Source organism: Taeniopygia guttata, chromosome 20 (genome assembly GCF_048771995.1).
Source record: "Taeniopygia guttata chromosome 20, bTaeGut7.mat, whole genome shotgun sequence".
In the NCBI taxonomy this organism is placed as follows: domain Eukaryota; kingdom Metazoa; phylum Chordata; class Aves; order Passeriformes; family Estrildidae; genus Taeniopygia; species Taeniopygia guttata.
Window position 1 is genome coordinate 14479216 of NC_133045.1, and position 26923 is coordinate 14506138.

Genomic DNA, 26923 nt, shown 5'->3' on the forward strand with positions numbered 1-26923 from the left:
TTCTGGAGTGTGAATCCAGAGTCAGCCCCACACCCCCAGCTGCTCTCTTTGGTGAGGATTTTTCTGCTCTGAGGTTCAGGGGAGTCAGCTTCACTTTTGCTTTGGGTTTTTGACAAAATCTGAGACTTTAACCTCAGCCTGCAATAAAGACGAACCTCGCTGCCAACATAAACACTATAATCAAACAGATTTTCCAGTGGACTGTGCAGAAATCCAACTGCAAGGCTCCACAGCCTTCTGCACATCAACAGTAAAAAATAATGATGACTAATCAATAATATTTATTTGAGGGTCTATCAGTACAGCCTGGATTGAAATCTTGGCAGAAATGAATTCAGTGACAGATTGCCTGCTGAGTTCAGTGCAGGGATGACTTCAGCCACACCTTTCAGTGGCTGGCATTCCAGAGCTCAGGCAAATGCTGATACCAGGAGCAGCAGGAGCAGGGGGTGTGCAGGGGGCAGGACTGCTCATCAAACTCTTCCTTTGCTTTAGAACTTGTTTATTACCTCCCCTGTGCCATGCTGCAGGAGACATGGGCAAAGAAAGTAACTAGTGCCAAGCACAGCAACTTTGAGCATCATCTCCTCCTCTGCTCCTGCCACGTTTTACCCCTCTCTCCAGGCATTGTGGCAATTAAAAACTTTCTTATGGACTGGTTGTTACTGTTCAGGGGAAAATATATTGGAACTAGAGAGAGAAAAATGAATTTCACCATTTAATCCAAAACTAGATCTGAAAACTTAGCCATTGAGAGGGATTTCAACAAAGCAGACAGCATAAAATGGGAAGTTATTCCTGCAAGGTGCAAAGTGAACAGCACTGGCTGTTCAACAGAAACTGGCACCAATGCTGGCAGGTGTCTGATCAGCACAGGAGCTGGGTGGCTTAGTGGGTCTTAAAGATCATTGTGAGACCAGTGGTCCTAATGCTGATTAACTTACTTGTATTTATAATATAATTAATTATGTTGTGTATAAAAGCATCACTAGTTGTCTTAATTATTTTGTATTTGAATAAAACCCAAGCATGACACTGAGCTAGTAGTAGGATGAATCTGGGCACGGTTTTGACCTGAAGCAGCAGCACAACGCATGTGCAATTAAAGCTATTCATCTTGGGAGTGCTAATTGCCTCCCCTCTGGTGTGAAGTGTTTCGTCTCTTACAATGCAGTGATTTTACTGATTTTTCCAGTGGCTGTATTGTGAGAAACAATACCCACTTCTGCAATAGAAAAAGTAGATTAAGACTATTAGCATCAACTTCTGTTTCATTTTGTTCACTTTGTACACACAGGAGAAAAATGATGTCAAAACTCCTTTTCTCCTTCTTCCGCACTGCTTGAATTTTAGCTTTACTATCAATATTTCCACACAAACTTTGTAAATTCTCATCTTTCTTCCCCAGCTCTCTGTTGACAGCTGTCACACTGCAAACCACCACAAGAACCCTCCTGAGCTGAATGAGAACAAGCTCTTGTCCATCACTCAGGACTGCTTTCACACCCTCTCGTCCTTCCCCCCATTTTCTCAGCCCTGTCACTGCAGATTTTACCCCGAGGCAGGAAGTGGCTCCTTCTGCTCCAGCTTCTGCTGCCACATCTCCTTTCCCTCCTGTTATCTCCCCTGCCCTAAAATCCTCTGCCTGCAGCACCCCTCTGGTGCACTGAGTAAGTATTTCTGCCTCCTGACACTCTCCTTTCTATCTGGGTCTAATTTCATGCCCCCCTGTGCCAAATTCCAGTTTCTAAACTCTTCACAAATGGCTTTCCATACTGTAATCATGGACTGAGTACCAACATCATGGCTGGGAGTGTTCCCAGCTGAAACTCCTTGATATTGCTGCTCTGGGGGAACCCACTATCAACCTCTATTTCCATCCCAACCTTATCTTACCTTGTCTTCTGATAAGTACATACAGCAAGACACAAATTTACTCCAATAGCTTCACTTGCTCCCAGAATTCAGGACACCAGTCACCTGAAAATCCAGGAGATCCTTAAGTTACATGAAGTCTAAAGAATTGGTGACAACTTTTCTCTGCTTCTGCACTTCAGGCAAGGAGTCAAATTTCCTTTCTAGCATTGTGAGGTTGAACTCCAGTGTGTCACTGAACCAGAAAGGGCGTGAACACCGAAGATGGAGGGAATTGCACTTTACTTCCTCCTCCACGTGTTTGTGTCTTTCTGAAGTAACAAAAGCCATCCTTCCCTGTCACTCCTAGAGGGGTTTTTAGAATTTGTCCTCGTTAAAGAGACCTTGAGCAGCATCATGATCCACAAGGAAGACTCACATGTGGGCTCTTGTCCTGATCCAACGTTCCTGCTGCAAAATGGGATGTCCAGTGGCTCTGCACAGGTGTGTGTGACCGTCATACGTGCACAGGGCTCACCAGAAAGATCACAGCCCCGCCTTTGGGCACTGGCTCCTTCTCAGGGTGTCAACCCAAAGTGTGAAGTGGCATTGGAGGGATTCTTGGGGTTGTCCTGTGCAGGACCAGGAGCTGGACTCAACGGTCCTGGTGGGCGCCTTCCAGCTCAGCATATTCTGTGGTTCTGTGATGAATTTGGATTTCAGAGCGTGTAAAGCACACAGCTCCTGTGTCGCCTCACAGAATTCCCTGATCAGTACCACCGTCCCAGCCCATGGCAACTTTGCCAAAGGATGTCCCAGCGAGGCTGCCCATGGCCATCGCCTCACACGATGCCTCCTGGGCAGGGGAATTGCTGGGCTCAGGCCCTGCCCTGGCTCTGGTGCCGCTGCTGGGCCTGGAGCAGAGCCTGGGGCTGCTCTGCCCTCCTGTACACAGGGACACCAGGGACACCGGGGGACACCGGGGACAGCCAGGGCTGAGGCCCCTCTCACCGGGGCTCCCCTCCAGGCTGGGCACCCCCGCTCCCTCAGCCTTTCCTGGCCACGGAGACGCTCCAGGCGCTTCAGCATCCTCGCAGCCTCGGAGGGATGGACACGGCAGGGCCGGGCGGCCGCGAGGCCGGGGTGGCGGGGCGGGCCGTGCCGTGCCGTGCCGTGCCGTGCCGTGCCGTGCCGTGCCGTGCGGGGCTGCCCCGGGGCCGGGCCGGGCCGGTCGCTGCCCTTTGGCCCCGCCGCCGCCTGACGAGCCCCGCGCGCGCTCCCGGGGCCGCCCCGCGCTCACGTGCGCGCCCCCGCGCTCCGCGCCCCGCCCCGCTCGCGCCCCCGCCCCGGCGGCGGCGGCGGCCCCTCAGGACGGGATGTAGTCCCGGCCGGGGGCGCGGCGGAGGGATCCCCGCGCCGGACCCAGGCGCAGGGCGCGGCGCCTCCTAGCGGGGCCGGGGTAGATCCCACCGCCGCCTCCTCCGCCGCCATGGCCGCGGCCGGCCCGGTGCGCCCCGCCGGGGCCCCCTCGCGGCGGGGTCGCGTCCCCGCCCGGTGCGGCGGGCGCGGCGGGGCCGGTCCCGCGGGGACCCCCGGGGCTCCCCCGCCCCCCCCCCGGGGCGCGGCCCCCTCCCCTCCCGCCGGACAATGAGTCCCGTATGCTAATGAGGGTCTGGCGTCACTTCCGCTCTTTCTCGGCCGCCATCTTGGCCCGGGCAGGCTGTGGGCAGCGGGACCCGGCTGTATTGTCTGAGGGGCCCGGGCGCTGCCCCCGCCCGCGCCCCCGCCCCGGCCACCCGGCCCAGTCACCGCCGCCCCCGCCCCCGGGGCCGCTCCGCACCGCCCGCCCCGCACACTGCACCCCCTCCGCCGTCATTTCCCCCTTTGTCTCCCCCGCGCCGCCGGCGGCTCCGCTCCGCCCGCCCGCCCCGGGACCGGGCGGCGCCGGGGAGGGTCCGGCGCCCCCCCCCGCCCCCCCCGCCCCAGCCCGCCCTCGCTGCGAGGAGAGCCCGCTCAGGTAGGTGCGAGCGCGGGTCCGCGGTGCGACCCGGGCGGGGACAGCGCCCGACCGCCCCCTCCCTCCTTCCCTCCCTCCCGCGGGCATCCCGCGCCGTGCCCGCCGCCCTGCCCGCCGCACCGGGCGTGCGGAGCTGGCAGCGGCCCCTCCCCGCCCGCACACACGCTGAGGAGCCCCGGCGGTGCGGGCACCGCGGCTCTGCTCCCTGCCCGCCACCGGCCCCGACCGCCTCCCTTCCCCGCACGGACGCGTCCCGGCGGCCCGAGGGAGCGGGACCGGGAGCCGCCGGCTGCGTCCGGCATCCCGGGGTGCAGCTGCACCGGGCCCCGCCGGCGGAGTTGGTGCTGGAGCGGCGCTGGGGATGCGATGAATGGGAGCAGCCGAGGGGTCCCTGCCCGCGGGAAAAGGCGGGACCCGCCGCTGCCATCCCGAGCCGCAGCTGCGGCAGGAGCACCGTTACCTCACCCATCCGTGCCCCGGGCTACGCTTACCGACACCCGTTTGTGAGACAAAGGCGGGGAACGCCAAACTCGGAGCCTGGCGGCCGCACCGCCCGGATACCCCCGTGCCACGCACCCCCTTCCCGGGTGGCTGCGGCCCGGGCGGGGGTTCCGAACAAGTGTCAGTGCGTGCGCGGTGCCGGGGTGCCGGCGCACCCCCGGTGTCCCCGGGCAGCGGCCGCGGGCGTGACGCCGCGGCCCCCCCGACACGGAGCGCACCGGCCGGGGCGCTGCGCGGCGGCAGCCGGCAGGGGGCGCCCTGCGCGGCGGGCCCGCCGCGGCGGGGGGAGGAGAGCGCACCGGGGGCACCGGGGCCGGGCCGGGCTCGGGGCCGGCCCCGCTCTGCGCACGTGGCTGCAGCCCCGGGGCGCGGCTGCGGCCCCCGGAGTGCGGCGAGCCTCGAGGGGCTTTGTCCGGCACCGCGGGGGTACCGGCTGGTGCTGATGGTCGTTGTCCGTTGGGTGTGTTAAGGCTGTTTTGTAGGTCTCAAACAGGTTTGCATTCCCCCCTTTTCTTTAAGAGTTTTTCCCTAGCTATGTTTCTGTTTATTTTTGCTGGTATTTTCTGTTTCTGTTTGGAGGTGTGAGGTAACGGAGACAGAGGATTCCCGCCTGTCAGGGTAGCATGGACCGACCTTAGCTGGCTGCTGTGCAGCTCAGCCTTGTGTGCCTCAGCACTGCTCCCTCCTGCAGGGTCTCCTACTCGGGAAAACTTTCACTTCAGGACTCTGCGAACTCATAATCACAAGCTGTCATCCCTCTAGGTGAGAAAGATGGATCAGTCTGCTTAAGAAACAGAAAAGCCCTTTTTTCCTGCTTTTAATAACAAACCAAACCAAAGCTTGATTCCTTTGCAGATGTGCAGTTGCAGATGTTGGGCAGTAATTTGATATCAGCAGATGGACATTACCATGATATGTGCTGAAATCTTAAAAGAGACAACAGACCAGAAACATCCTGTTGTTAAGAGAATTGCACCAGATGCTGATGGGTTGTAACATAATGGTTACCTTTTCCAAAGACTGTCACAGCAAATACTTCCAATTTCAGTCTAAATAGAGATGTCCTTTTTGACACACAACAAATAACTTGTTCTCCAAAATTGATACCAAGCTAGACGTTTTTGCACTATTTTTGGTGGTTAGCTGCCCTTTGCTCATCTTAGCATTATTTCTTAGTTAGCATTCAAGAGTGACTTTTTGGTATCCAGCAGACATGAGATGCTCCCAGGGGATGTCTCTGAGATCATTGAAAACTGATACTGTTTTAGTGCCCCATTACTAAAAATAATTATTTTTTTTTGTTTTGAATTGAAGTCCATCAGGCAGATTTGTAGAAGGCATCTCTTTTGGTTACCACTATTTATGCTTCAGGGTTTATTGTCATGAAGAACCTGCGGTTCATTTGTGTTGGGCTGTGGGAGGTGGATGCTGTTGGATGTGCAGGAGAAGGTGAAAGGTGACTCCTTTGCCTGTAGGTGAGACAGACCTAGTGCCACACTTGGGAATGAAAAGCCTTCACAGGAGAGGAAGACTGAAGAGGAACTCCTGACTGTCTTGGAAAGTTCATGCCCTGCAGTGTCAAGCACCAGCTGCACAAACACAGCACCCAGGAAGGTGTGTGTGCTCCTCAGGCTGAGAGGAGGAACGTGGTGGATTTTCTGTGTGTAGGGCAGGAGGTGCCCGTGGTCAGAAGTGCTCCCTGTCACTGACACAGAGGTCCCTGTCACTGACACAGGGTCCCTGTCCCTGACACAGAGGTCCCTGTCACTGACACAGAGGTCCCTGTCCCTGACACAGCGTGTGGGTTAAGTGTAAACTCTCACTTAACTCTTACTTTACTCTCACTTGGTGGTGCTGCCCAGATCCCTGTGCTGCTCTGAGCACCGTGAGCTGTAGGGAAATGCAGGACACGTCTTCTGGTTCTGGGGCAGGTGGGTTGTGCTGCTCACACACTGCAGGGGAATAATGTCTGATTAGTCCCAGCTCAGCTTTGCCACTCTGTAATAACATAAACACTGAAAGTGAACATTGACATTTACAGTGGAATTCCTGGAATACGGAAACATACCAGGATCTTATCAGTAGTCATAAGTGATATGGTCTGAATGTATATTTTATAGCTTGTTATTAAGACAGCAGCTGATTTGATTGATGCAAAGAAAGAGGTTGAAACAAGTGATTTTATGGAAGAAAAGATGGTGCTTCTGGGTTAATGTGTTTGTTTTAAGGTAGCTGCAAATAACATTTAGCAACTTAATAGGAGATTTGTTGGGGTGCTTTTTGAGGGGTTTTATCTCCAGAAAGGGAAAGTCATCTTTGCTCCACTACTTGAGATGTCTAAGGGAAACAAAATTGTGCTGGGAATGACCGAAGCAGTATCAGACCTGAGGAGGACCAGTTTAAAGACTGTAGGAGAGGTGCCAGGAGAGGCAGGGAGCAGCCCTGGGGCTGAGCTGCCCAGTGTGTTGTTTCACAGGTGCCGTTGGAGCTGCTCTACCTGCACGGGCAAAATGGACAAATTTTTAAAAGTCATTAGTGCAGCTGAGTTTGTATATTAATAATGCTACGTTTAGTGGGATTATTTTCTTTAAGATGCATGCACCATGCTGGTTTAAAAAGGCAACAGCTGACTATGCTGGCCTGTATCTAAACAAGCATCACACGATTTTTTTTTGGTTATATTGAGTCAAGAGCTGCTCTGTGCCCAGATATATATATATATATATATATATATGTAAGGTATGGTTCCTATGAACATAATTGTAACAGGATAATTTTTAATGTGGTGATAGTTCTGCTCATATAAATAAAGCTGTTGCTAGTGATGTTTCTTGATAGTGTAAGAGATGGGATGACAATGAAAGGTGCTGCTCTGAGTGTCTGCATTGGAAAAAAAAAGAACCCTTATTGATGTTAATTTAGTTTTAATAAAAATAAATATTGTACCTTTATTGTATGTGAGAGGTTTATTTTGCCTCACCTGACATATTTGGGAAGAATGCCCTCGCTCTCCTAGGCAAGATGGCCAAATTGGCCTGTTCCTTTTGAGCTTTCAGGAAGAACTTAAGTCTGGTTTGAAATTCAGATGGGTGTTCCAGATTTGAATAAAGGCTTTTCCAGAGGTGTGACTCCTGATTATCTACCTGAGGGCCATGTGCCTCAAGGTAAGAACTGCATTGTTCAGGGCTTCACTGCAGCTCTGGTGTCAGAAGGCATACATGAGCTTGTATTTAGTGTCTCTGATTTCTCTGTAGTGCTCTTGAATGTGAATGAGGGTTGATGGTTTGGAGTAAGAATGGAGTAAATACCATTTTTTCTGCGGTTAGTCACTTTCAGTTACCGCCATTTATATCCTTACTGTTTTTTTTCATTTTTTAAGGTGGTGTTAGAGATTATTTAGATGAAAACTGAGAGTGGCTGTTGAGTCCAAGGCCTGTGTAGTTGACCTTGTGGACACATCACACCTGCAGATGTATGCAGATCATGTGGCAAAAATCTTTCATTTAATATCTACTTCTCAAGTAGTATCTAAAACAATTTACAAGAAACAAAAATAAAGCAACTGCCTGAGCAGCTGTTCCGTGAGGGAGCACTCCAACTCCTCCAGTCCTGCAGGTGGAGGAAAGGGCCTGCTCTCAGGCCTGCCTTCACTTTTGGCTGTTTCTTCCCTGCCCCAGCTCCTCTCCCAGCTCTCAGCCGATGCTTTCTTCCACGCTGCTCTCCCTCTGTGTGCACTGATTCCTGGTGGGACTCTGGATGTCTCAGCTTGTGCTCATACTGCAGCTGGGCCCAGGAAGCTGTTGGTGGTGCAGCTTCATAGCAGCAACAGTGAGGGGACAAAATGGCTCTGGAAGTCTAAGTAGGCAAGGGAGTGGTCTTAAAATGCTTTTTTCACCTGAAGAGTCAAACTCAAGTTTGTGATCTTTTTTTTGTTTTGTTTCCCCATTGCTGCTGCTGTTGCTATGAAGCCCTTTGCTTGTCAAAGGTTCCTGAGGCAGATGGAAGACAGCAGCAGCTGAGGTGGACTAACACTGCAATGTAGGCAGGGATTGGAGCCCTGGGGAGCTTAGGCAGAAAGGGACAGGTAAGAAATGTGCAGTGTGAGACTGGTCTGAAGCTCTTGTTTACAGCCTTTCCCCGTGTTGGAATGGCAGCGTTTGTGCCTCGCGTGTGTGAAGTGTAAGGCAAGGGAAAACAAGCGGCTCCAGCCTCCTTCAGTGCCTATTTTTACCCTCGGAAAACTCAGATGCAGCCAGTTGGCGAGATCCCTCCAGTATCTGATGGATCTGCTGTCTGAGACAGCGTGGATTGGCGGGGCTTTGGATGGGCTGGGGAAAGTATTGCTGTGCTCTTTGTGTGCTGGTTTGTGTGCTGAGGGCACAGCAGGGCTGCTCTGCGCTCCGGGTGTGAGTACCTGAGTGTGTGAGTGTGTCTGTGCCTTTGTGTGTGTCTGTGTGTGTGAGTGTGTCTGTGTCTGTGTGTGTGGGAGCTGCCAGGGCAGGGCTGGAGCTGTTTCCTGCTGCCCCAGGGCTTGGCCGGGGCCCAGCACCGCTGTTTGGGTGAGGGAAGGAGCTGCTCTGCCCCAAACCACTCCTCTGGCTGCATCGGGGCTCTGCTCTGGCTGTTGACACAGTGCTGATACCAGGGAACATGACACAGAGGGCAGGGGACCATTTTCACTTGCAGTCTAATCTGGCTGCAGTTTCTCAGTCAGTGTAATCCAATCATAAATTACGTGTGTATTGATTATTTGCTTTGTTCTTGCACATTTTACAGCAACTACTGTGCTACTTTGTTTAATTACACAAATGTTTTTGTGAGCTTTGGATTGAAAATTTTAAGACAATTCTTGATTTAATTTAAATGGTAACTGCACATTCATTAATCATGCTTCTATTTCCAAAATTATTTTTATTCTGGGATTGTTCATGCTTAGCTACAATCTAGACGAGGATTATTTTGGAATTGTAGAGCATATTCATGCAGCCGTTTTTCCTGATCACTGAAGTGTGGATATCATGGTGTAAGCAAATAATATCCTTTGTGCTTCAATGATCTCCAGTCTGGATTTCAAATTTCTGCAAGATGTGCAGGCTTTATTGCATTTCACACCAAAATCTTTTAGAAATGGCCCTGAACAAGCCTGGCTCTCACACTGAGGATGTGTATTGAATATTGATTTAACTGCCCATGTTGTGTGCATATAAACATTTATCTGTGGAGGTCTTGAACAGTCACAAAAGATATTCTCTAAGATGGCAGGAGGTGTGCAAGCCTGATTCTGGAGCTGTGAGTGTCTCTGATTCAGGATTTCTTGTGTCCTAGAGAATGAACACAATTTCAAAGTGCTTTTCAGAATGCAACAGAGGTTGCCAGAGTTGATGTGGCCTTTATCATATGTGTTGAAAAGATCCCTTAGAAAACATTCAACTACAGTTGCCAGCATTCTTTAACATACCTCAGCTTACATCATCAAAATCAGAAACATAACCAGCAGGTCCCAACAGAGCCTAGGGAAGCAGATTGTTCATCAGAACAGAAGTAAGGATTTGTGGTTCCCAGAGCAGTGAAAATTTGACCATTTTGTATTTCAGACTGGGGCATAGAGATGCCACGGTGCCCAGGACTCCTCCTGCTGAACCGAAGTCGATGAGGAAACAGTTAATTCCTGCTCAGTTTTGCAGTGAGTGTCCACACCCACCAGATGGAGCTTGGGGCTCCAGTGGAAAATTCCAGAAATTGAGCAAGAATGAGAAGTGTGTGAATGACTTAGGAGATCCCTGTCTGCAGGACTGCAGAGAGTGGCTTTTTAGCCTTTAAATAAAGAATGAATGGAGCCTGAGGTGTATCAGCCTTACTGATTCCTTTCACTACAACTGCCTTCCGTAGTCTTCCTTGGATGGGAAGTTGGGAGTTCTTAATGCAAGAGTCAAGCTGAGGCTAGGCAGCAAGCCCAAACAAAAAGGTACAAACCAGAGTTTCATAAACCTTTGCTGAAAATTGCCTGTAACCACTGAAACAGGATGTTAAGTGTTTTTAGTCTCAGAATTTCCTCCCAAGGATAAGGTGAGGTTTTCTTTAGTACACATTTTAGATGGACTTCTCTCCTGAGGCCATGTTTGTGTAGGATGCCCTGAAAAATGGTGTGATATGGCCCTTTTTATTTTGACACACAACTTGAGACTGGCTTTGGAAGTTGCTGATCTAATCTCTGAAGTGGTTTTTAGTATTTTTAAATCCTTGGCTTTTTGACCAAGGGGCTGTTAACAAACTGCCTGTTTGCCTGTGAGGGAGAGCTGGAGTGTGTCCTGTGCACAGTGTGGCTCAGCTCTTACACTGCTTTGTCCAGGCAGCAGCTTGCAGCTGGGGATTTCCATCAGTTCCATAACCTCAGCTTTAAAGCTGGGCTTTTCAGAGGGTTTGCGTTGATTCCTCTTTCATGTGCCCAGTCCTGTTTTGGGTGCACACTCAGAGCAGGTGCTGGCTCTGCACCCCAAATCCGGGCTGGAGCTGAGCTGTGGGCAGCTGGAGGCCCACCCTGCTCCTGGGCAGGAGCCTCCTGCTGCAGGTGGCCCAGGCTGAGGAGCTGCTCTCAGCTGGAAATGTCCCTGTTACAGAACAGGCTCCCTCCGGGATTACAGCGGATTGCAAAAGGAGCCCTCAGTTGTCCGGCGTTTCAGATGTGCTGCTGAACTGCAAATCTCATTACCTGCACAGGAGTGTGGGTGCACAACCCTCACAAAACTAGGCCAGAAATGCTAGTTAGGAGGAAAAGGAAAGTGTCCCAGGGAAGAAAGTGAAAATGCTCAGTGTCAGCCGGTGAGAGGTATGTTGGGAAAAACTCTTCAATCACTCTCTGTACAGGAAGCAGAGAGAGTTAATTGCAACTCTCACTTTCAAGGAAGCTCTCAGTAGTTTCTGTTCTCCCAGATTCTCTCTTCTCTCTGATACTTCTATTCCTTTTTTCTGATACTTCTATTCCACTTGCTCGCTCTTCCCTGAGATAACCCTTGTGCTCCTGTCTATCACAGTTCCTTGCTCAGCTGTCCAGGAATTGTTAGGTCCCAGGGACAGGCCATCACTGTCCTCATGTGAATATAGAATATTCTACACCATCACACCACAGAGCATCATTTAACCTGCATATACAGAGAGGCAGCTTTTCTGTTGCTGTGGGAACCACAGGTTCATTTTCTTGCGTATTTCCCCTGTATTTCAAGAGATTTCACTCAGTATTGCACTACCAGCCTTCTCTGCAAATCTGTTTCATGGCTGGCTTTTAGAGCATGCTATGAAAGGCAGTTTGCTGGGCAAATTGTTAGAAGTTTCCTTGTTTCAAAAGCAGTTTGAGTAGGTAAATAAAACATATGGTATCAAGAAACCAAGTCTTGTTTCATCTTGCCCAGGAACACGGAGCTGCTGCCAGCTCTTATGTATGATTCTGTCTTGGGCTGTTAGGTATAAACCAGTAACTTCTTCAGCTTGAAATACTGGCAAAATACTGGCTAAAGTCAAAGGAGTTTGGATGCCATAAGATGTGTGCCAGATGCTTGGGGATCGTAGTCAGCAGCACAGCACAGGGAAATGATCCTCAGTGTTTGGGAGACCCAGCATGGGCTGAAGTACTTCCCTGAGCTCAGTATCATCAGGCTGATGCAGTAATTGCCACTGATGTGCTCTCGAGGCTGATGGGTCCTCACCCAGAAGTGTGTTTGCTGCAGGGAGGACTCCCTGGGAGAGAGTTCATTTGGACTTGCTAGACACACGGGGACACACAGTCTGCCTTCTGGTCAGACAGTGATGCGGTGTGAAATGAAAAACCCATCATCCTTGTGTGACTGACGGTATGGGTGATGCTCTTGTTAAATAAAGCACATTCAATATTCCAGTATTCAGGTTTGCTGCCATGTGAAGTATTTTAATAATAACGTTGTCTTTCCTAATTTCTTAAAATGTTGTAGTGTCTTGTCTTGGAAGTGTACTTGCCAAAGAAAAGCACTCTGTACTTCAGACTATTCTGTCTGGGTAATCAAGAGATTAAAATCTAACAATTCATACTGCCTTATTCCCTGTCAGAGGAATTATTAATGACTCAACAAGTTTTGCTTTTATAAACTTTAGATTTGGTAGTTTCAGATTTTATGGTTCTAGTGTTACCTGTTGTGTTTCCAGTATGTGCAAGACTGACTTTGTATCCGTGGGTGATGTCAGTTGAAGAGGGATCACTTCCAGCAAAGTGTGATCATTTACATGCCATTCCCCTAAACTCCCCATCCTCTGCCAGTTTTAATCCAGTGCTTCCCAGAGGAATGTGTGTCCCCAGGGTTGTGGCTGAAGGCACGGTACATTGTCATGTAAGGTGGGACCTGTTTGTGTGGGAGCCTCCAAGGAAGTGTCCAAGGATGGTGCAGTGTCCCTGAGGTGCCCAGGTGCAGCTGTGCTGCTGCTCGCTCAGGTGAGGTGCTCCTGGGGGTGAGGCAGGCACTGCAGAGGGGGATGCAGTGTGAGGAGCACGTTCCCAGCCTCTGCACTGCTGCCTTTCTGAGCTGGGTACCTGAGCTGAAATCCGAGCGCTGCACAGTCCCCCAGCAGAATCGGTTGCTGAGCACAAAGCTGCTCAGACGTGCTGCAGCACAGCTGCCCTGCAGCCCCTGCGGTTTGTACCTGTCAGCGTGACACTGCCCTTATCACATCTCTTATCTCTTGTCTCTGCTCTCTGTTTTGTCCAGCAGGTTATGAGCCTTCCTCTGTGCCCGGGCTTTGGGCTCCCCCAGGGGGTGTAACAGAGCCCTGAGGGGCGTTCTGCAAGGAGAATTGGCTTTGGAGGCTTGTGCTTGAAACTTGTCCAATGAGTCTGAGACGCCCCAGCACCATTCATTTTGGAGGTAAATGCCTCATCAGAAGTACTGCAGAGATGGGGAGGAGTAAAGATTTTCATTTGGCAAAGCATGGGCACAAAAAGGATAGTTTTGACCGTTCATTTCTGAGGTTTGGACATTTTGAACTTAAAGGAACACCAACTTGGGCTCTAGAAAAATTGAGAGGTTGGGGGACTTTGGGTTCAGTCAGTCCAGCAGCTTCACTGCAGATTAACTGGTCCCTCTTCTGTCGGTTTAAAACCATCAGAGGTGAAAGTGAAAGCTGGTTTAGACTGCAAGAGAGATAATTCTGGAATGCTAAACAAACGGGGAAACTCTGACCTGGGATAGGGAAGTTCAGAGATCTGCAATTTAAGTTGGATGTCCCTTTAATATGTCCCTTGGAATATGACGTGACTTGACTTACTTGAATCTCACATGAAATATTTAATTTTGAAAATTCAGCTGAAATGCTCTTTATTGTGGTATTTTCTATCATTTGTCTATAAACTGATCAAAGTGGGCTGTATGAAGGGAGGGGAGAATCCTGTGAAAAGATAAAACTAAAGGGGGAAAAGCCCCCAACAACAAACCAAACAGAAACAAATGAAAGAAAATATAACAACGACAGATTGAAATCTTGGTACTTGCCTTGGGTGGGGGAGGGAAAATCATTTGCATGATGTGTTTCATGTTATTGTTATTGAAATTGAACCAGGTTACTGATAAAATTGTAATGATAATGTACATTTACAAAGTTAATGAGCTAAGTTTGCTCTAGTAAACAGCAGTAATGTCCTGGCACCCGGCCCACAGAGCACTGAAACTATGGTACAGATTTGCAGTGTCTGGGTTGCACTGAGGGTGCTGATCCTGGGTTCCCGTTGCTTTTTGATTTTAATCCAACTATTGCTGAGAAATATTTAATACCCAAACCCAGGCTGTCTGGTAGAGAACTACCCTTTTAATGAAGTAATTTTTAGCATAATCTGAATTTTATGTACTAACGTGTTACCACACTGCATTAATTTTTTTTTATTATTATTATGGTGTTTGACTCTGCTGCAGCCCTTCACTTTTAGCATTATTATGGATATTAAGAAATTTGGGGTTGAATTATTGGAATGAAAGCCATGGGATCATGATGCAGACCTAACAAAGGCAATAGACCAGAATAGAGGGTTAAAGTGTGTGGGGTGGGGTGTATTGTAGGGGAAAGGAACAGCTTTTAGAATAAGGGTTTGAAACATTGCTTTTTCTGTAGGAAAAAGATGGAGTATTGCATGCTGGGAACAAGTGCTTTCCATAAGGTAGCTAAATTTTAAAAGTACATTTGTTTCATTTTGTTTTAGGCTTTGCTTAAGTATTGTAATCTAGTAATTTTGTCCTTTCTGCAGTTTTCATTTTAACTAGACCTCTGCAAATCTTTCTTCAAAACTTAACAAAAACCCAACCAAAAAACTGAAACCTGGCCTACAACTGCAGTTTTCCATTTCTGAAACATTGCTTATTGTGTACAGAAAAATATTTGAAGGTTATCAATAATGGTATAAATTCTTCCATGATTTCAAAATTGCAGGTAGTAACACTTCCACATTTGAAAATGTGAATGTGTTGGGTGACTACAGAGAAATGACCAAAAGTAAAAACAATTTGTTAATGTAGTCTCCACTGACACCTCTTTAGAAACAAAAAGACCCAAGCCTCAAAACACCAACCCCAAGAATCCCCACCCCTCAGGAATGCTGTCAGCAGAGCCTCCAAGTAAATAGTCTCATTTTTTTCCCTTTGTTCCTGTGAATAGCAAGACACAACACACTTGGAGGAAGTCTGGGTAGATGAGTCAGGACTTATTTCATTAAATGCAGTTAAATGTTTTGGCCAGGTTTCCCCAGGAAACAAAGCTTACACAATTTTTCAGATTGTGGCTTGTCTCCTAATCCAAGATTGTGGCTTGTCTCCTTTCAGCCAAGAGAGCCATTTTCACCCAAACTGGGTGGAGATGGAAGTCTGGAAAGAAAAATTAGCACCTTTAAGTTGGATTAAATGTATATCTCCAGGAAGAGAGGGGACTGGTTTGAAGGTCCCCAAGTTCCCGTCACACCTCTGTCCACCCACAGCCTGTTCCTCAGCGGGAGCAGCAAAGCCAAGGGCTGCCAGAGGCTCTGGGGGAGGAGGAGCTGCAGGGAGGGGACAGAAGTGCCACTGCTCAGCTGGGGCTCCTGGGGTCACAGCTGCTGCGAGGTGGCCCCGGAGTGGCCAGCCTGGCCTGACCCAGCCTGGAGCGAGCCCGGGCTCAGGAGGGAAGAGGAGGAGCAGGGCATTGCCTTACTGAGTGTGTGAGGTGTGGAGCTCCAGATGAGGTGTTGTGCCTGACTGAGTGCATGTACAGAGTGCCTTATCCCATGGATGCGATGTTATTGCAGGTACAGCAGCAGCTCATGATGCCCCGTAAAGCTTTTCTTTCCCAGAAAGAAAAGCAGGCTCGTGCCAGGGAAAGGGATATGTTAAAAAAGAGGAGGAGGCGACAAGACTATCTCAAGAGAAGCGTGGAGCCGCAGAAAAACACAGAAACAATAAAATGGCACAGGGATGATGAGAAGAGGAGAGAAAATGAGCAAGTTAAGGACAAAGATATCAAGAAGCGATGGAGACAGGATGAGAGAGAACGACGAAAGAATGTGGACGCTATGAATTGGCACAGGGAAGAGGAGAAGAGGGAAAATGAGCGAGGTAAGGACCAAGAAGGCCAAGAACCAGCAAAGAAAGGAGGAGAGGGGGAAAGAGCACGGAAAGGATGGACCTTGTGAAGCAGCAGAGAATGATGAGGGGGAGAGGGGAGAACAGAGAGTAAGAGCTGTTGTCTTTTATAAGCATGCACAGAAATTACAGCAAATAGTTGTTATTTTGAACACCTTTTAGTTCAAAGTTTATTAACAATCTGCTTTAATGATCTAGAGTTCTTACACAGGACAGAGGCAAGAAGATGCTGCAGCTAGAGCAGAGACGTTGTTTTCAGGCAGCTGTAAATAGTTTGCTCTCTCTGAGTTTCTGTACCTGTGGCATATTTAGCTGTATTAGACACAGGAATCAAGAGAAAGCATTTGATGCCTTTGCTGAAGAAGTTCAGTGGCATTTTGAAATTAGCTTTTAGATATCAAGCAGTATTTTGAGACTTGTGGCTGACTCAGGTGTACAAGTGATCAGTGCCTAAGACAAGCTCTGCACTGACTCTGGCTGTGTCACGAGACAAAAAATGCTTTTCTTTGCAAGCACAGAGGTGCACTCTACAAGTGGGGACTTGGGTTTCAAAGAAAGCAGCCCGGATTGCCAGGAGCTTTGACATGCACCATGTTCATGCACTGCTCTTTCTGCAGTTCATACTAATCACCAGGAATAACATTTCTGGTGATCTCCTTGGCTATGAAATTCACTTTAATATGAAAATATTAATTCAAATCCGACCATACTTGATTGAGCTGCTTCACTGATTTTTTTCTGAGAAGTGGGATCATGCAGTGACTGGAGGTGTTCCTGAAGCACTGAAATCACTCTTCATCTTTAAAAGGGACCTGGCTTGCTCTAGGTGGTATTAGCCATTGTTTTCACAGTGGAGGTGAGGATGGATAAAACATAGGAAAGGAGCAGTTCATGAGTTGGATTCCCTTTCAGCTGGGCAGCCCCAGCCAGGCCCAGTGGAACTTTGGGCACTGATGGGAGGGAGGCTGACAATTCCCAGGGACATGGAGAGGTTTAAACTATCTCTTGTGCTTTTCCCAATGCTTTCTCTCTCTGGAAGGATCTCACCAAGCTTTCAGGTCCCCTCTTCCTAGGAGAATGTTTGCTGAACAGCTTCAGCCAGTTAAAGCTCTGAGTACAGTGGAGGGAGGAAACAGCATTAATTTCTTACCCTACCTACAGCAGAATAGAAGCGTCTTTATCACTGAAGTGACACTGAAATCTCTTCAAGACTGGCACAAACCTTGAAGCTCAGCTTGCCAGTTTTCAGATCAGTTAGGATACATTGCACAGGAGAGAACTGAGTTCTGAGGTACTTCAGTGTAGGGTTTGGTAAAGACAGACACTCCAAAGAAATGAAAGTTCTTTCCAGAGGCAGCCCATTGCTCCTGCAATAGCTGCTCATCAGTCTGTTGCCCTTTCAGAAGTGCCCTCTGCAGCATCAGCAATGATGTAACAGTGTGTTAGGGAATGCTACAGCTCTGGTACCAGTTCTGTGGGGTCACGAGACAGACAATTACTGAATTAAAAGTGCAGCATTATTAGACAAAACACATTTGACTTAAACCTTTTCTCTTACTCTTCTTTTCCAATAGAAACTATGTTCCAACTTCCTGTCAACAACCTTGGCAGTTTAAGAAAGGCCCGGAAAACTGTGAAAAAAATACTTAGTGACATTGGTTTGGAATACTGTAAAGAACATATAGAAGTAAGTATGGCACCTCCAAGAGTTAGAGCTGAAATGCTGCGGAGTTAGGGGGACAGGGAGGTATTTGTGGATGCCATGATAAGATCCACACAAAGTAGGAGTTAATTAGAAGCTTGAGATATAATGTACCTGTAAACACTTCTAGAAACATTCGTGGCTACTGAAATCCAGGAATGCTGGAAGAACCAGGACTAGTGTGAGATGTTGGGGCAGAAATGGGTCTGAGGTTTTGAGGAAGTGTCTGTGCTGCAGCAGGTCCTGGAGTTACAGAACCACCTCTGTGCCTGGGTCAGTTCCTGCCAGGGAAGGGTGTTTGTGCTGTTCTTCTGGACAAACTCCATCGCTGAGGCTTTGCCTGGTCTTTCAGTGTCTCTTTAGAGAGCATTTAAATGAGATGTGTAAGAAAAAAATGCCAGTCCTTCCTGCTTGCAGAATTTGTGGAGCAGCTCACATGTTTAAGGGGAGAATTCTGAACTGGGACAATGTTACTTGCATTATTCATTTCAGTGGAAGTGTTATTTTTGAGTCCTTATGTGCTGCTGACTTCATGCCAAACGTTAAATGCCAAAGAAATGCTTTATAAGATAAATTTTAAAATAAGAATTAGGTGTCTTGGACATCACACATGTCCAACTTTAAAAGCTTCCTGTGTGAAATGAATTAAAATCCAAACAAAGCCAATCAAACAAAATAAATACCACACTACCACTCCCAGAAAAAGCAGCCAAAAAACCCCAAACCCACACATCAGTTTGGGAACACTTTTCTCCAGGATTGCTTTTGGAATGAGATGAGTTTGTAACTACAGTGTTGGGCTGGTGAGGAGGATGGGTGCTGAAGATGTTCTGCAGGTGTTTTGTGATATGGAGAATATTCAGGGCTCTCCGCCTTGCAGGAGGTGCCTCCAAGCTCCCTCCCTGCCCTGAGTGATGATCTCTGCCTTGGCCAGCAGCACCTGGGAGGTTGCAGGGGTGCTCAGGGATTGCTTAAAGGAGCCCTTGGGCCTTGCTTCTGACTCTCTGTCCTCTCTTCCCATCTTCCCTTCTCCAGGATTTTAAGCAGTTTGAACCTAATGACTTTTATTTGAAAAACACTACATGGGAGGATGTGGGACTGTGGGACCCATCGCTTACAAAGAACCAGGTTGGTAAGAGTTTCAGTTGACACTGAGGCTGGAGATGGGTCGTGCTGAAGGGCACTTCCCAGACATGCCAAGAGCCTTTCCTTCACGTTTCCTCACTGATTTTCAGGTGTTGGCAGCTCAAGGGGCAGCAAAAAGCTATGTGCTTTTTGTCTTAGTTTTGTTAAGTTGTTCCTGGTGTGTGTCTCAGGAGCCTGGGTGGCCAGTGCTGCAGGGCTGATGGGTCCTTGCTCAGGTCAAACAGCTGCACATTAGGAGCCCATTCCCACCTGTTCCCAATCCTAGCACAATTTCACCAGCCCTCTAACCAAAGGATCAACAACTTTATACAACTGGCAATTAGTCTTTTACCTTTCCTTGAATGTTTTATTCCTGGTTTCCATCCCTTCCAAAGCTGTTTTCACTCTGCTGCATGGTGCAGAGTCACTGTCAGTGCAGTTCTGGGTCCCACAGGCTGTGTCCCACATCTGCTTTGGGCATTTCTAGTTCTGCACAGCAGTTCAGTGACCCTGGAAGTCCTGCTGTTGTGATGTTTCTGAGCCAGTAATAAAGGAATTTTGAGTTGAGCCAGCACTGGAGGGAGGAAACGATGCTGTTGGTTCAAGCAAGTGGTGTGGGCTGCAGCAGCCTCTGCTGGGGCTGCAGGACAGAGTCACCACAGCAGTGACAGGTCAGAAACCTCTCTGCAAAGGAATCACTGTGTGAGCGCCTCAGAGCTCAGGTACTGCTCTCAGAGGAAACTGGGATCCATCCTCTCATGGCTTCCTACTGTGAATCTGAAAATTACCATTTAGTACTGTCTTGCATAAAATGCACTGATGTCCCTTTTTCTAGGTAACCCAGAATAAAAATTGTAATATAAAAGGAGACAGCTCTTGCTTGGTGTGTTGGGGCCAATCTCCACAGGTGTGTGAGGCTTCAGCAGGTGGCCAGAGCAGATATGTCAGCTTCCTTCTCCAGAGGGAGAGTGCAGCTCTCCAGCTCCCTCACCTGTGACCTGTGTGTATCTCGGTGCACAGGATTTGTTCTGACACTCAGGAGGAATCTCTCTAACTCTGGACTCCTTATGTTACCCCACCTGAAGTGCCAGGCTGCTTGTGGCTGTCCCTAAGGCCAGTGGCACTTAACTGTGCTACAGCAGTTGACAAGAGCTGCATTGGGACCACGTTAAATGGGTCAAAAGCTGCAGGCAAACTACAAGGGTGGAATTCCCACATTTTTGGTTCCTCATTTGAGATTGGTTTAAAAATCAAGTTTGTGCTTTGATCACAAGGAAGAGGCTTGGTGGCTTTAAGGGTTTGTATAGCCTGTGTCTTGGTAAGCTTGCATCCTTCTGTTCACCAAAAAAATGTTTGGAATTCCATCTTTGCTATTAAAGTGCGTAATGGATAAAGCCACTGAAATAGCTGAAGTTATAGATCCATATTACATCTATCAAGTTTGGCAGATTCAAGTGGGGGTACAGTCTCATTTCCTCAAACAGTCCTGCTTGGCTTCCCTCCAGAAAGGAGCTCACGGGGTCCTTTTCTTGCAGCTCAGCTTCAGGGAGGAGGTTTTTGTGACCAACAGGGAAAGACACTTCTGACTCAGCCTCACCTGGTCATGGTTAAACCCTTGAGGGACCCCTTGGCATTCACCACATCATGTGTATGTTCATGTGATCAGATTTTAGGGGCTTATCTGCAGCCAGAAATGGGAGAGAAGTGAATTGAAGGTTTGAGACAGTTGCAGGGGGCTCGTGAGTGTTGTTTAGAAAGGTTGTGTAGAGACTGTCATGGGTGTTACTTTGCTAAGTGCAGTTGAATATTTAGTCTGTGCTCTGTTCTCTGTTCAAGGACTATCGGACAAAGCCCTTTTGCTGCAGTGCATGTCCCTTCTCCTCGAAGTTCTTTTCAGCCTACAAAAGCCACTTCCGGAATGTTCACAGCGAAGACTTTGAGAACAGGATCCTGCTCAACTGCCCCTACTGTACCTTCAACGCGGACAAAAAGACTTTGGAAACGCACATTAAAATATTCCATGCTCCCAATGCCAGTACACCGAGTGGAGGCATCAGCACTTTCAAAGATAAAAACAAACACGAGAGCCTTAAACCCAAGCAGGCTGACAGTGTGGAACAAGCTGTTTATTACTGTAAGAAGTGCACTTACCGTGACCCGCTCTACGAAATCGTTCGAAAGCACATTTACAGGGAACATTTTCAGCACGTTGCTGCTCCTTACGTAGCCAAGGGAGGCGAAAAGTCCCTCAATGGTGCGGTTCCGTTGAGCTCCGGCGCCCGAGAGGAGGGGGGTATCCACTGCAAACGATGCCTTTTCATGCCGAAATCCTACGAAGCTTTAGTCCAACACGTGATCGAAGACCACGAACGGATCGGATACCAGGTCACGGCGATGATAGGTCACACCAACGTAGTGGTTCCGAGATCCAAACCTTTGATGCTAATAGCTCCCAAACCCCAGGATAAAAAGCCTATGGGACTCCCTCAGAGGATGGGCGCCCTCTCTGCTGGCAGTGTCCGCTCGCTCTCATCACAGCAGATGATGAACAGACTCACTATACCAAAGCCCACGTTAAATTCTGCAGGAGTCAACATGATGTCAAATGTTCACCTCCAGCAGAACAATTACGGGGTTAAATCAGTCCCCCCCAGTTACGTTGGTCAGCCAGGGGGGAGGCTCAGCCTCAGTGGCAACACACCTGTTTCTCTTTCCCAACAATCACAAAGCATGAAACAGTTTTCAGCGAGTGGCAATGGAAGGCCTTACACTCTGGGAGGGGAGCAGAGGTCCCAGGCCTCAGCCAGGTACTCGCTGCAGTCTGCCAACTCCTCCTCGCTGTCCTCGGCGCAGCTCAAACAGACGTCACTGTCGCAGTCCCAGGCAGCATCCAGAGCTCTGGGTCAGTCTGGCTCCAAATCCCCCGTGGCTGCTACGGGTCCTTCCGCTATCAACACCTCGTCCACGCAGAAGTGGAAAATCTGTACCATCTGCAACGAGCTGTTCCCCGAAAATGTGTACAGTGTCCACTTTGAGAAGGAGCACAAGGCCGAGAAGGTGCCTGCGGTAGCCAACTACATCATGAAAATCCATAACTTCACGAGCAAATGTCTCTACTGTAACCGCTACCTGCCCACGGACACGCTGCTCAATCACATGCTGATCCACGGGCTCTCCTGCCCCTACTGCCGCTCCACCTTCAACGACGTGGAGAAAATGGCTGCCCACATGCGCATGGTGCACGTGGACGAGGAGATGGGACCTAAAACTGACTCCACCCTGACCTTTGATTTGACATTGCAGCAGGGCAGCCACACGAACATACACCTCCTTGTCACCACCTACAACCTGCGGGATGCTCCTGCCGAATCCGTAGCTTACCATGCTCAGAACACTCCCCCTGTCCCGCCAAAACCGCAGCCCAAAATCCAGGAGAAATCTGACGTACCCGTCAAAAGTTCTCCACAAGCAGCGGTGCCCTACAAAAAAGACGTGGGGAAAACTCTGTGTCCTCTGTGCTTTTCGATTCTAAAAGGCCCCATCTCTGACGCGCTGGCACATCACCTCCGGGAGAGGCACCAGGTGATCCAGACGGTTCACCCCGTGGAGAAGAAGCTGACCTACAAGTGCATCCACTGCCTGGGCGTGTACACGAGCAACATGACGGCCTCCACCATAACGCTGCACCTGGTGCACTGCAGGGGCGTGGGCAAGACCCAGAACGGGCAGGACAAGGGGACATCGTCCCGGCTGGGCCAGTCCCCGGCGGCCGCGCCAGTGAAACGCGCCTACGAACACATGGAGTTCCCTCTGATGAAGAAGAGGAAGATGGACGACGATGACTCCCCCTCTGCCTTTGAGGAGAAGCCTGAAGAGCCTGTAGTTCTAGCACTGGACCCCAAGGGTCATGAAGATGATTCCTACGAAGCCAGGAAAACATTTCTTACAAAATATTTCAATAAGCAGCCCTACCCCACTCGGAGAGAGATTGAAAAGCTGGCGGCCAGTCTGTGGCTCTGGAAATCTGACATCGCATCTCACTTCAGCAACAAAAGGAAGAAATGTGTTAGGGATTGTGAAAAATATAAACCCGGGGTGCTGCTGGGCTTCAACATGAAAGAACTGAACAAAGTCAAACATGAGATGGATTTTGATGCTGAATGGCTGTTTGAAAACCACGATGAGAAGAATTCCAGAGTCAATGCCAGTAAGACTGTTGATAAAAAAATCAACCTAGAAAAAGACAATGACAGTTCCTCAGACAGCTACGAAAACCTAGAGGAGGAATACAGCGAGAGCCGCAGTCCCTTTGGCCAGCGCGTCCCTGATGTGGCTGGGAAGGCCTCGTCCGACGGTGCAGTGCAGAACCCCCAGGACGGCTTAGCCAAGGAAATCGTGGAGGAAAACACGTTACAGTCTCCAGAGAAGGCTGAGCAAAAACAAGAGGAAAGCTCTAAATACGAAGAGATGATTGCTGCTGAAGAGCCAACAAAGCTGGTAGGTGACGTTTCGGATAGTGAAGGTGATCAGGATGACCAGGATGATGCAGTGGAATGGAAAGATGGAGCTTCCCAGTCTGAAAGCGGGCCTGGCTCCCAGCAGGTTTCAGATTTTGAAGATAATGCCTTGGAGGTAAAACCAGAAGTGTGGACAGATGAATCTTCCCAAAGCGAAGATGCCGGGAGCAGTAAACCCACTGTGGAGGCCAAGGGGGGTGGATCTGAAAGCGATGAAGAACAGTCAAAGTGGAAGAATCGTTCCTATGGAAAAGTAGAAGGGTTTTGGTCCAAGGACCAGTCGCAATGGAAAAACGCCTCCGAGCTGGAGGAGAGCCTGGCCAGCGAGCAGATGGAGTGGCAGAGCAGCACAATGGACAGCGAGGACGGCGAGGGCTTCGGGGCCGTGGGGGCTGAGCCCATGCACGGCAGCCTGCCCGGGGTGGAGCTCAGCAGCCAGCAGGCGTGAGCGGCTCTGCCCCGAGGGCCCTGGCACTGCCCCGAGGGTCTGGCACTGCCCCGGGGGCCCTGGCACTGCCCTGACAGCCCTGGCACTGCCCTGAGAGCCCTGGCTCTGCCCCGGGGGCCCTGGCACTGCCCTGACAGCCCTGGCACTGCCCTGAGAGCCCTGGCTCTGCCCCGGGGGCCCTGGCACTGCCCCGGAGGCCCAGCTCTGCCCCGGGGGCCCAGCTCTGCCCTGAGGGCCTGGCTCTGCCCTGAGAGCCCTGGCTCTGCCCCAGGGGCCCGGCTCTGCCCCAGGGGCCCGGCTCTGCCCGGGGCTCTGCTCCCCTGCCCCGGGGCACGGCCGGGTGCTGCTGCCTGGGGCCGTGTACAGACCTGCTGGCCCACGGGGCTGGGAGTTCCTGCTGGGATGAGCACAGTAACTTAATGTGAAAATGGATACGCTGGTGGCTCCAGAATGCACACAGAGAAAAGCAGAGGATTATTTCATCTGCATTTCCAACCCTCCTTTCACCTTGTCCATGTTGAGTTGTGTCTTTCCAAGAGGCCCCTCTCCGGTAGCGCCGTGCCAGCGACCCGGTGCCCTGTATAGCAGACTCTGGGGAAATGGAGTTTTCATGTATCATTCTGAATAGTTGAAATGTATATTTGTACAGTCTTTTAGACCTATTAAGTGAAGCTTATGGAACTGTTCTTGTGTACCCATCATAGATCTGTTTCTCTTTTTTTAGTGTTGCCCTGCTGTGTAATAAATGCTGTATCTAGTTTCCCTAGCAAAGCTTGAGACTGCTCTAGTATGAGTTTTGACAGATTTAGTTTTTGCACATAACCTTGTACAATCTCCAACCAGAGGCCAGCAACATAAGAATATATCTGGGCTCTGTTGTATTATAGAATTTTCTTGTTCTGAATATCCTTGACATGACAACTGATGACAAACATATTTCAGAGCCATTTTCTGAAATCTTTTAAGCTAAAAAAGAAAAATCACATGCAAGAAACAAGTTTGCAGCTACTAATTTTGACACCTTTTAGATCTGTATAAAAGTGTATTGTGTTGAAGCAGCACACTGAGACAAAGTGCTGGGTTTGGATATTTAGTTTTATCTTTAGTTAACACCAACAAGGTGTTGTATTCATTTATACCATCTAATATATTACACACTGTTGTAGTATGTATAATTTTGTGATCTTTATTTCCCTTTGTATTCTTCATTTAAGCATCTAAATAAATTGCTGTATTGTGCTTAATGTAAATATTTGCTTTATTACATGTAAGTGTTCCATGCCTGGTTGGTAAATCCCACCTCAATATTCATTCCTCCTTTTTTGCCTCTGTTTTTCCAAGTGTTCCCCAGCCCTGCTGGGGCCTCTCTGTTTAGTACTAACTGAATACTTATCTCCTTCAAGGTTATTGGGAATCTGCAGAGTACCTTGGGCTGAAATGTGTTGTTCCTGTTCAGTGCTGTAGAACACAGTTATAAATAGCTTTGTACTGGTTTGCTTGCTCTGTGTCCCGGGAAAGGAGGTCTGTGAATTCCTCGAGGGACGGAGATTTGATTTCACCTGGGAAATCCTCCCGGGAGTGTGCAGAGCGCTGGGCCAGGAGGGCAGAGCTTTGGAGTGCTGACCCTTCCCATGGGGAGGAGCACGAGCCTGGGCCAGCCTGGAAGGTAAAGTAAACTGAACACAGAAACTGAAACGGAGTTTGTGCAAAGCTGTGCTTGGCTTGGCCAGGCCAGGCCTGCGGGGCAGGACCTGAGGAGAGGATTCACTGAGGGGACCCTGCTGTGATGAGAAAAAAACTTCTTCCTCAGTGCAGTGGGGAAGTGCAGCAGCCTTTATCTGTTCAGCAATGACACAAGCAATTTGGTATCCTTTTATCAATGTGCATCACATTTGTCTCAGTACCTGCTAAGGTAATCTTGATATAGCAAACTCTGTAGTTAAAAATAAGATTTCAGTGTTCTGAACTCTGGGGTGTAGTCAGTGAAGAGTAAGACTGAAACATGAACTTATTAGGAGTGTTTCATTTGCCATAAAATTCCAGGAAATATGATTTTATACCATGATTAAATTAAAGGTCTTGTACACAACCATTCTCTTACCAGGATCTCAAGAAGGATGGAGGGTGGTTATTTTAAGTCTTGGCATAAACTTTCTAGTATTTCAAACCAGTTACTCTTCAAATCCGGCTTTGAGGCTGTTCACGGATTCCTCTCCAGATTTGAGGCTAACCACACTTTTGAGGAAGTCAGAAAGGGGAAGAAAATAGCTCAGTAAAACTGGAAGCACCTTAACCCGCTGTGTGTAATTTAGGATGCAGTACCATGAAGTGGATGGGCTGGAAGTTACCGCGTTTTGCAGTCCTGGCAGGTCCCGGGGCTGCTGGAGCTGGTCCCGGGCCCGGGCTCGGAGCTCCCGGGGCAGGGAGCGGCAGGACTCGGCTGCGAGGACCGGGTTCAGCCCCGGCCCGAGGGAGGTGCATCCTCTGGGGCATGCTCGGGGCTGCACAGCTGGGGCCGCTGCTGTGGCTGCAGCTGTGTCAGGCAGAGCTGCGGTGCTGAGCTGCCTGCACGGAGCTGCTGCGGTGCTGAGCTGCTGCGGTGCTGCGCTGAGCCTGCACAGTTCACTGCCTGCAGGCCGTGCCTGCATCCTTCCCTGCTCTGGGGCTGCTGCTCAATCAGAGCATTTCTGCTATCGGGGCTGTGCAGTGAAGGCTCATTGCAGGAGCTCTGACCCTCACTGAAATCAGCTCCAGTGCCATCTGCTGCTGCTGTCCCTCTGCCCGCAGTGACAGCTCCCTAACAGCAACTCACCAGGCAATTCTTGAACCTTTGACACGTATTTTCATGGCAAACCTGAATATTCACCCAGTATTTTTGTAGGAAAATTCTGTCATTCTTGCCACTAAGAAATTAGCAGGTTTCAAATACTCACTAGTACAGTTAAAGGAAAGTTTCCCATTGTGTAGAGCACATTTCACACACAGCTGTGGCAGGAAAACAAATTAATTTCCATTTTAGTCAGAACCAAAAGATTTCAGGAATATGTCATGTGCTTAGTCTCTCCAGTTTTTTAATAAAGAAGCTGATATTTGCATAAGCAGGTTGGTATAACCAGTATTTTGTTCCTTTTGTAACTGATT

General features: G+C 49.3%; 1 protein-coding gene and 1 long non-coding RNA gene across 19 annotated transcripts in view; one reads left to right on the forward strand and one right to left on the reverse strand.

Moving 5' to 3' along the window:
• LOC116809168 (uncharacterized) overlaps positions 1 to 4623 on the reverse strand; it is a 20810-nt gene extending 16187 nt beyond the window's left edge. The window contains exon 1 of one of the 2 annotated variants that reach the window (XR_012051566.1): positions 4363 to 4623. This is a non-coding gene — a long non-coding RNA (uncharacterized lncRNA). Of the gene's footprint in view, positions 1 to 1896; positions 2809 to 4362 lie in introns of those variants that run through there. The other variant, XR_012051567.1, reaches the window with a different exon arrangement.
• Positions 3603 to 25032, forward strand: ADNP (activity dependent neuroprotector homeobox). Of its 17 annotated transcripts, none has more exons than XM_032751963.3 (11): positions 3603 to 3871; positions 4952 to 5134; positions 5848 to 5986; positions 8341 to 8456; positions 9967 to 10055; positions 13105 to 13257; positions 14495 to 14540; positions 15657 to 15963; positions 17565 to 17677; positions 18728 to 18820; positions 20654 to 25032. In XM_032751963.3, the coding sequence occupies exons 7-11, from the start codon at positions 14502 to 14504 to the stop codon at positions 23780 to 23782; spliced, it is 3681 nt and encodes a 1226-aa protein (XP_032607854.3). In that variant the 5' UTR covers positions 3603 to 3871; positions 4952 to 5134; positions 5848 to 5986; positions 8341 to 8456; positions 9967 to 10055; positions 13105 to 13257; positions 14495 to 14501; the 3' UTR covers positions 23783 to 25032. The 17 variants fall into 17 exon arrangements, with proteins under 17 accessions (XP_032607854.3, XP_072773186.1, XP_072773185.1 ...); XM_041720159.2 differs by lacking the exon at positions 3603 to 3871 and adding an exon at positions 4645 to 4865; XM_072917079.1 differs by lacking the exon at positions 3603 to 3871 and having other exon boundaries at positions 4645 to 5134; positions 5228 to 5986.
• Positions 25033 to 26923: the final 1891 nt, after the last annotated feature.

Coding starts and splice junctions, on each gene's coding strand:
- ADNP (XM_032751963.3), top strand. CDS start 14,502: ATGGAGTATTGCATGCTGGGAACAAGTGCTTTCCATAAG. Junction 14,541..15,656: donor GAACAAGTGCTTTCCATAAG/GTAGCTAAATTT, acceptor ATGTTATTGCAG/GTACAGCAGCAGCTCATGAT. Junction 17,678..18,727: donor ACTGTAAAGAACATATAGAA/GTAAGTATGGCA, acceptor TCCCTTCTCCAG/GATTTTAAGCAGTTTGAACC.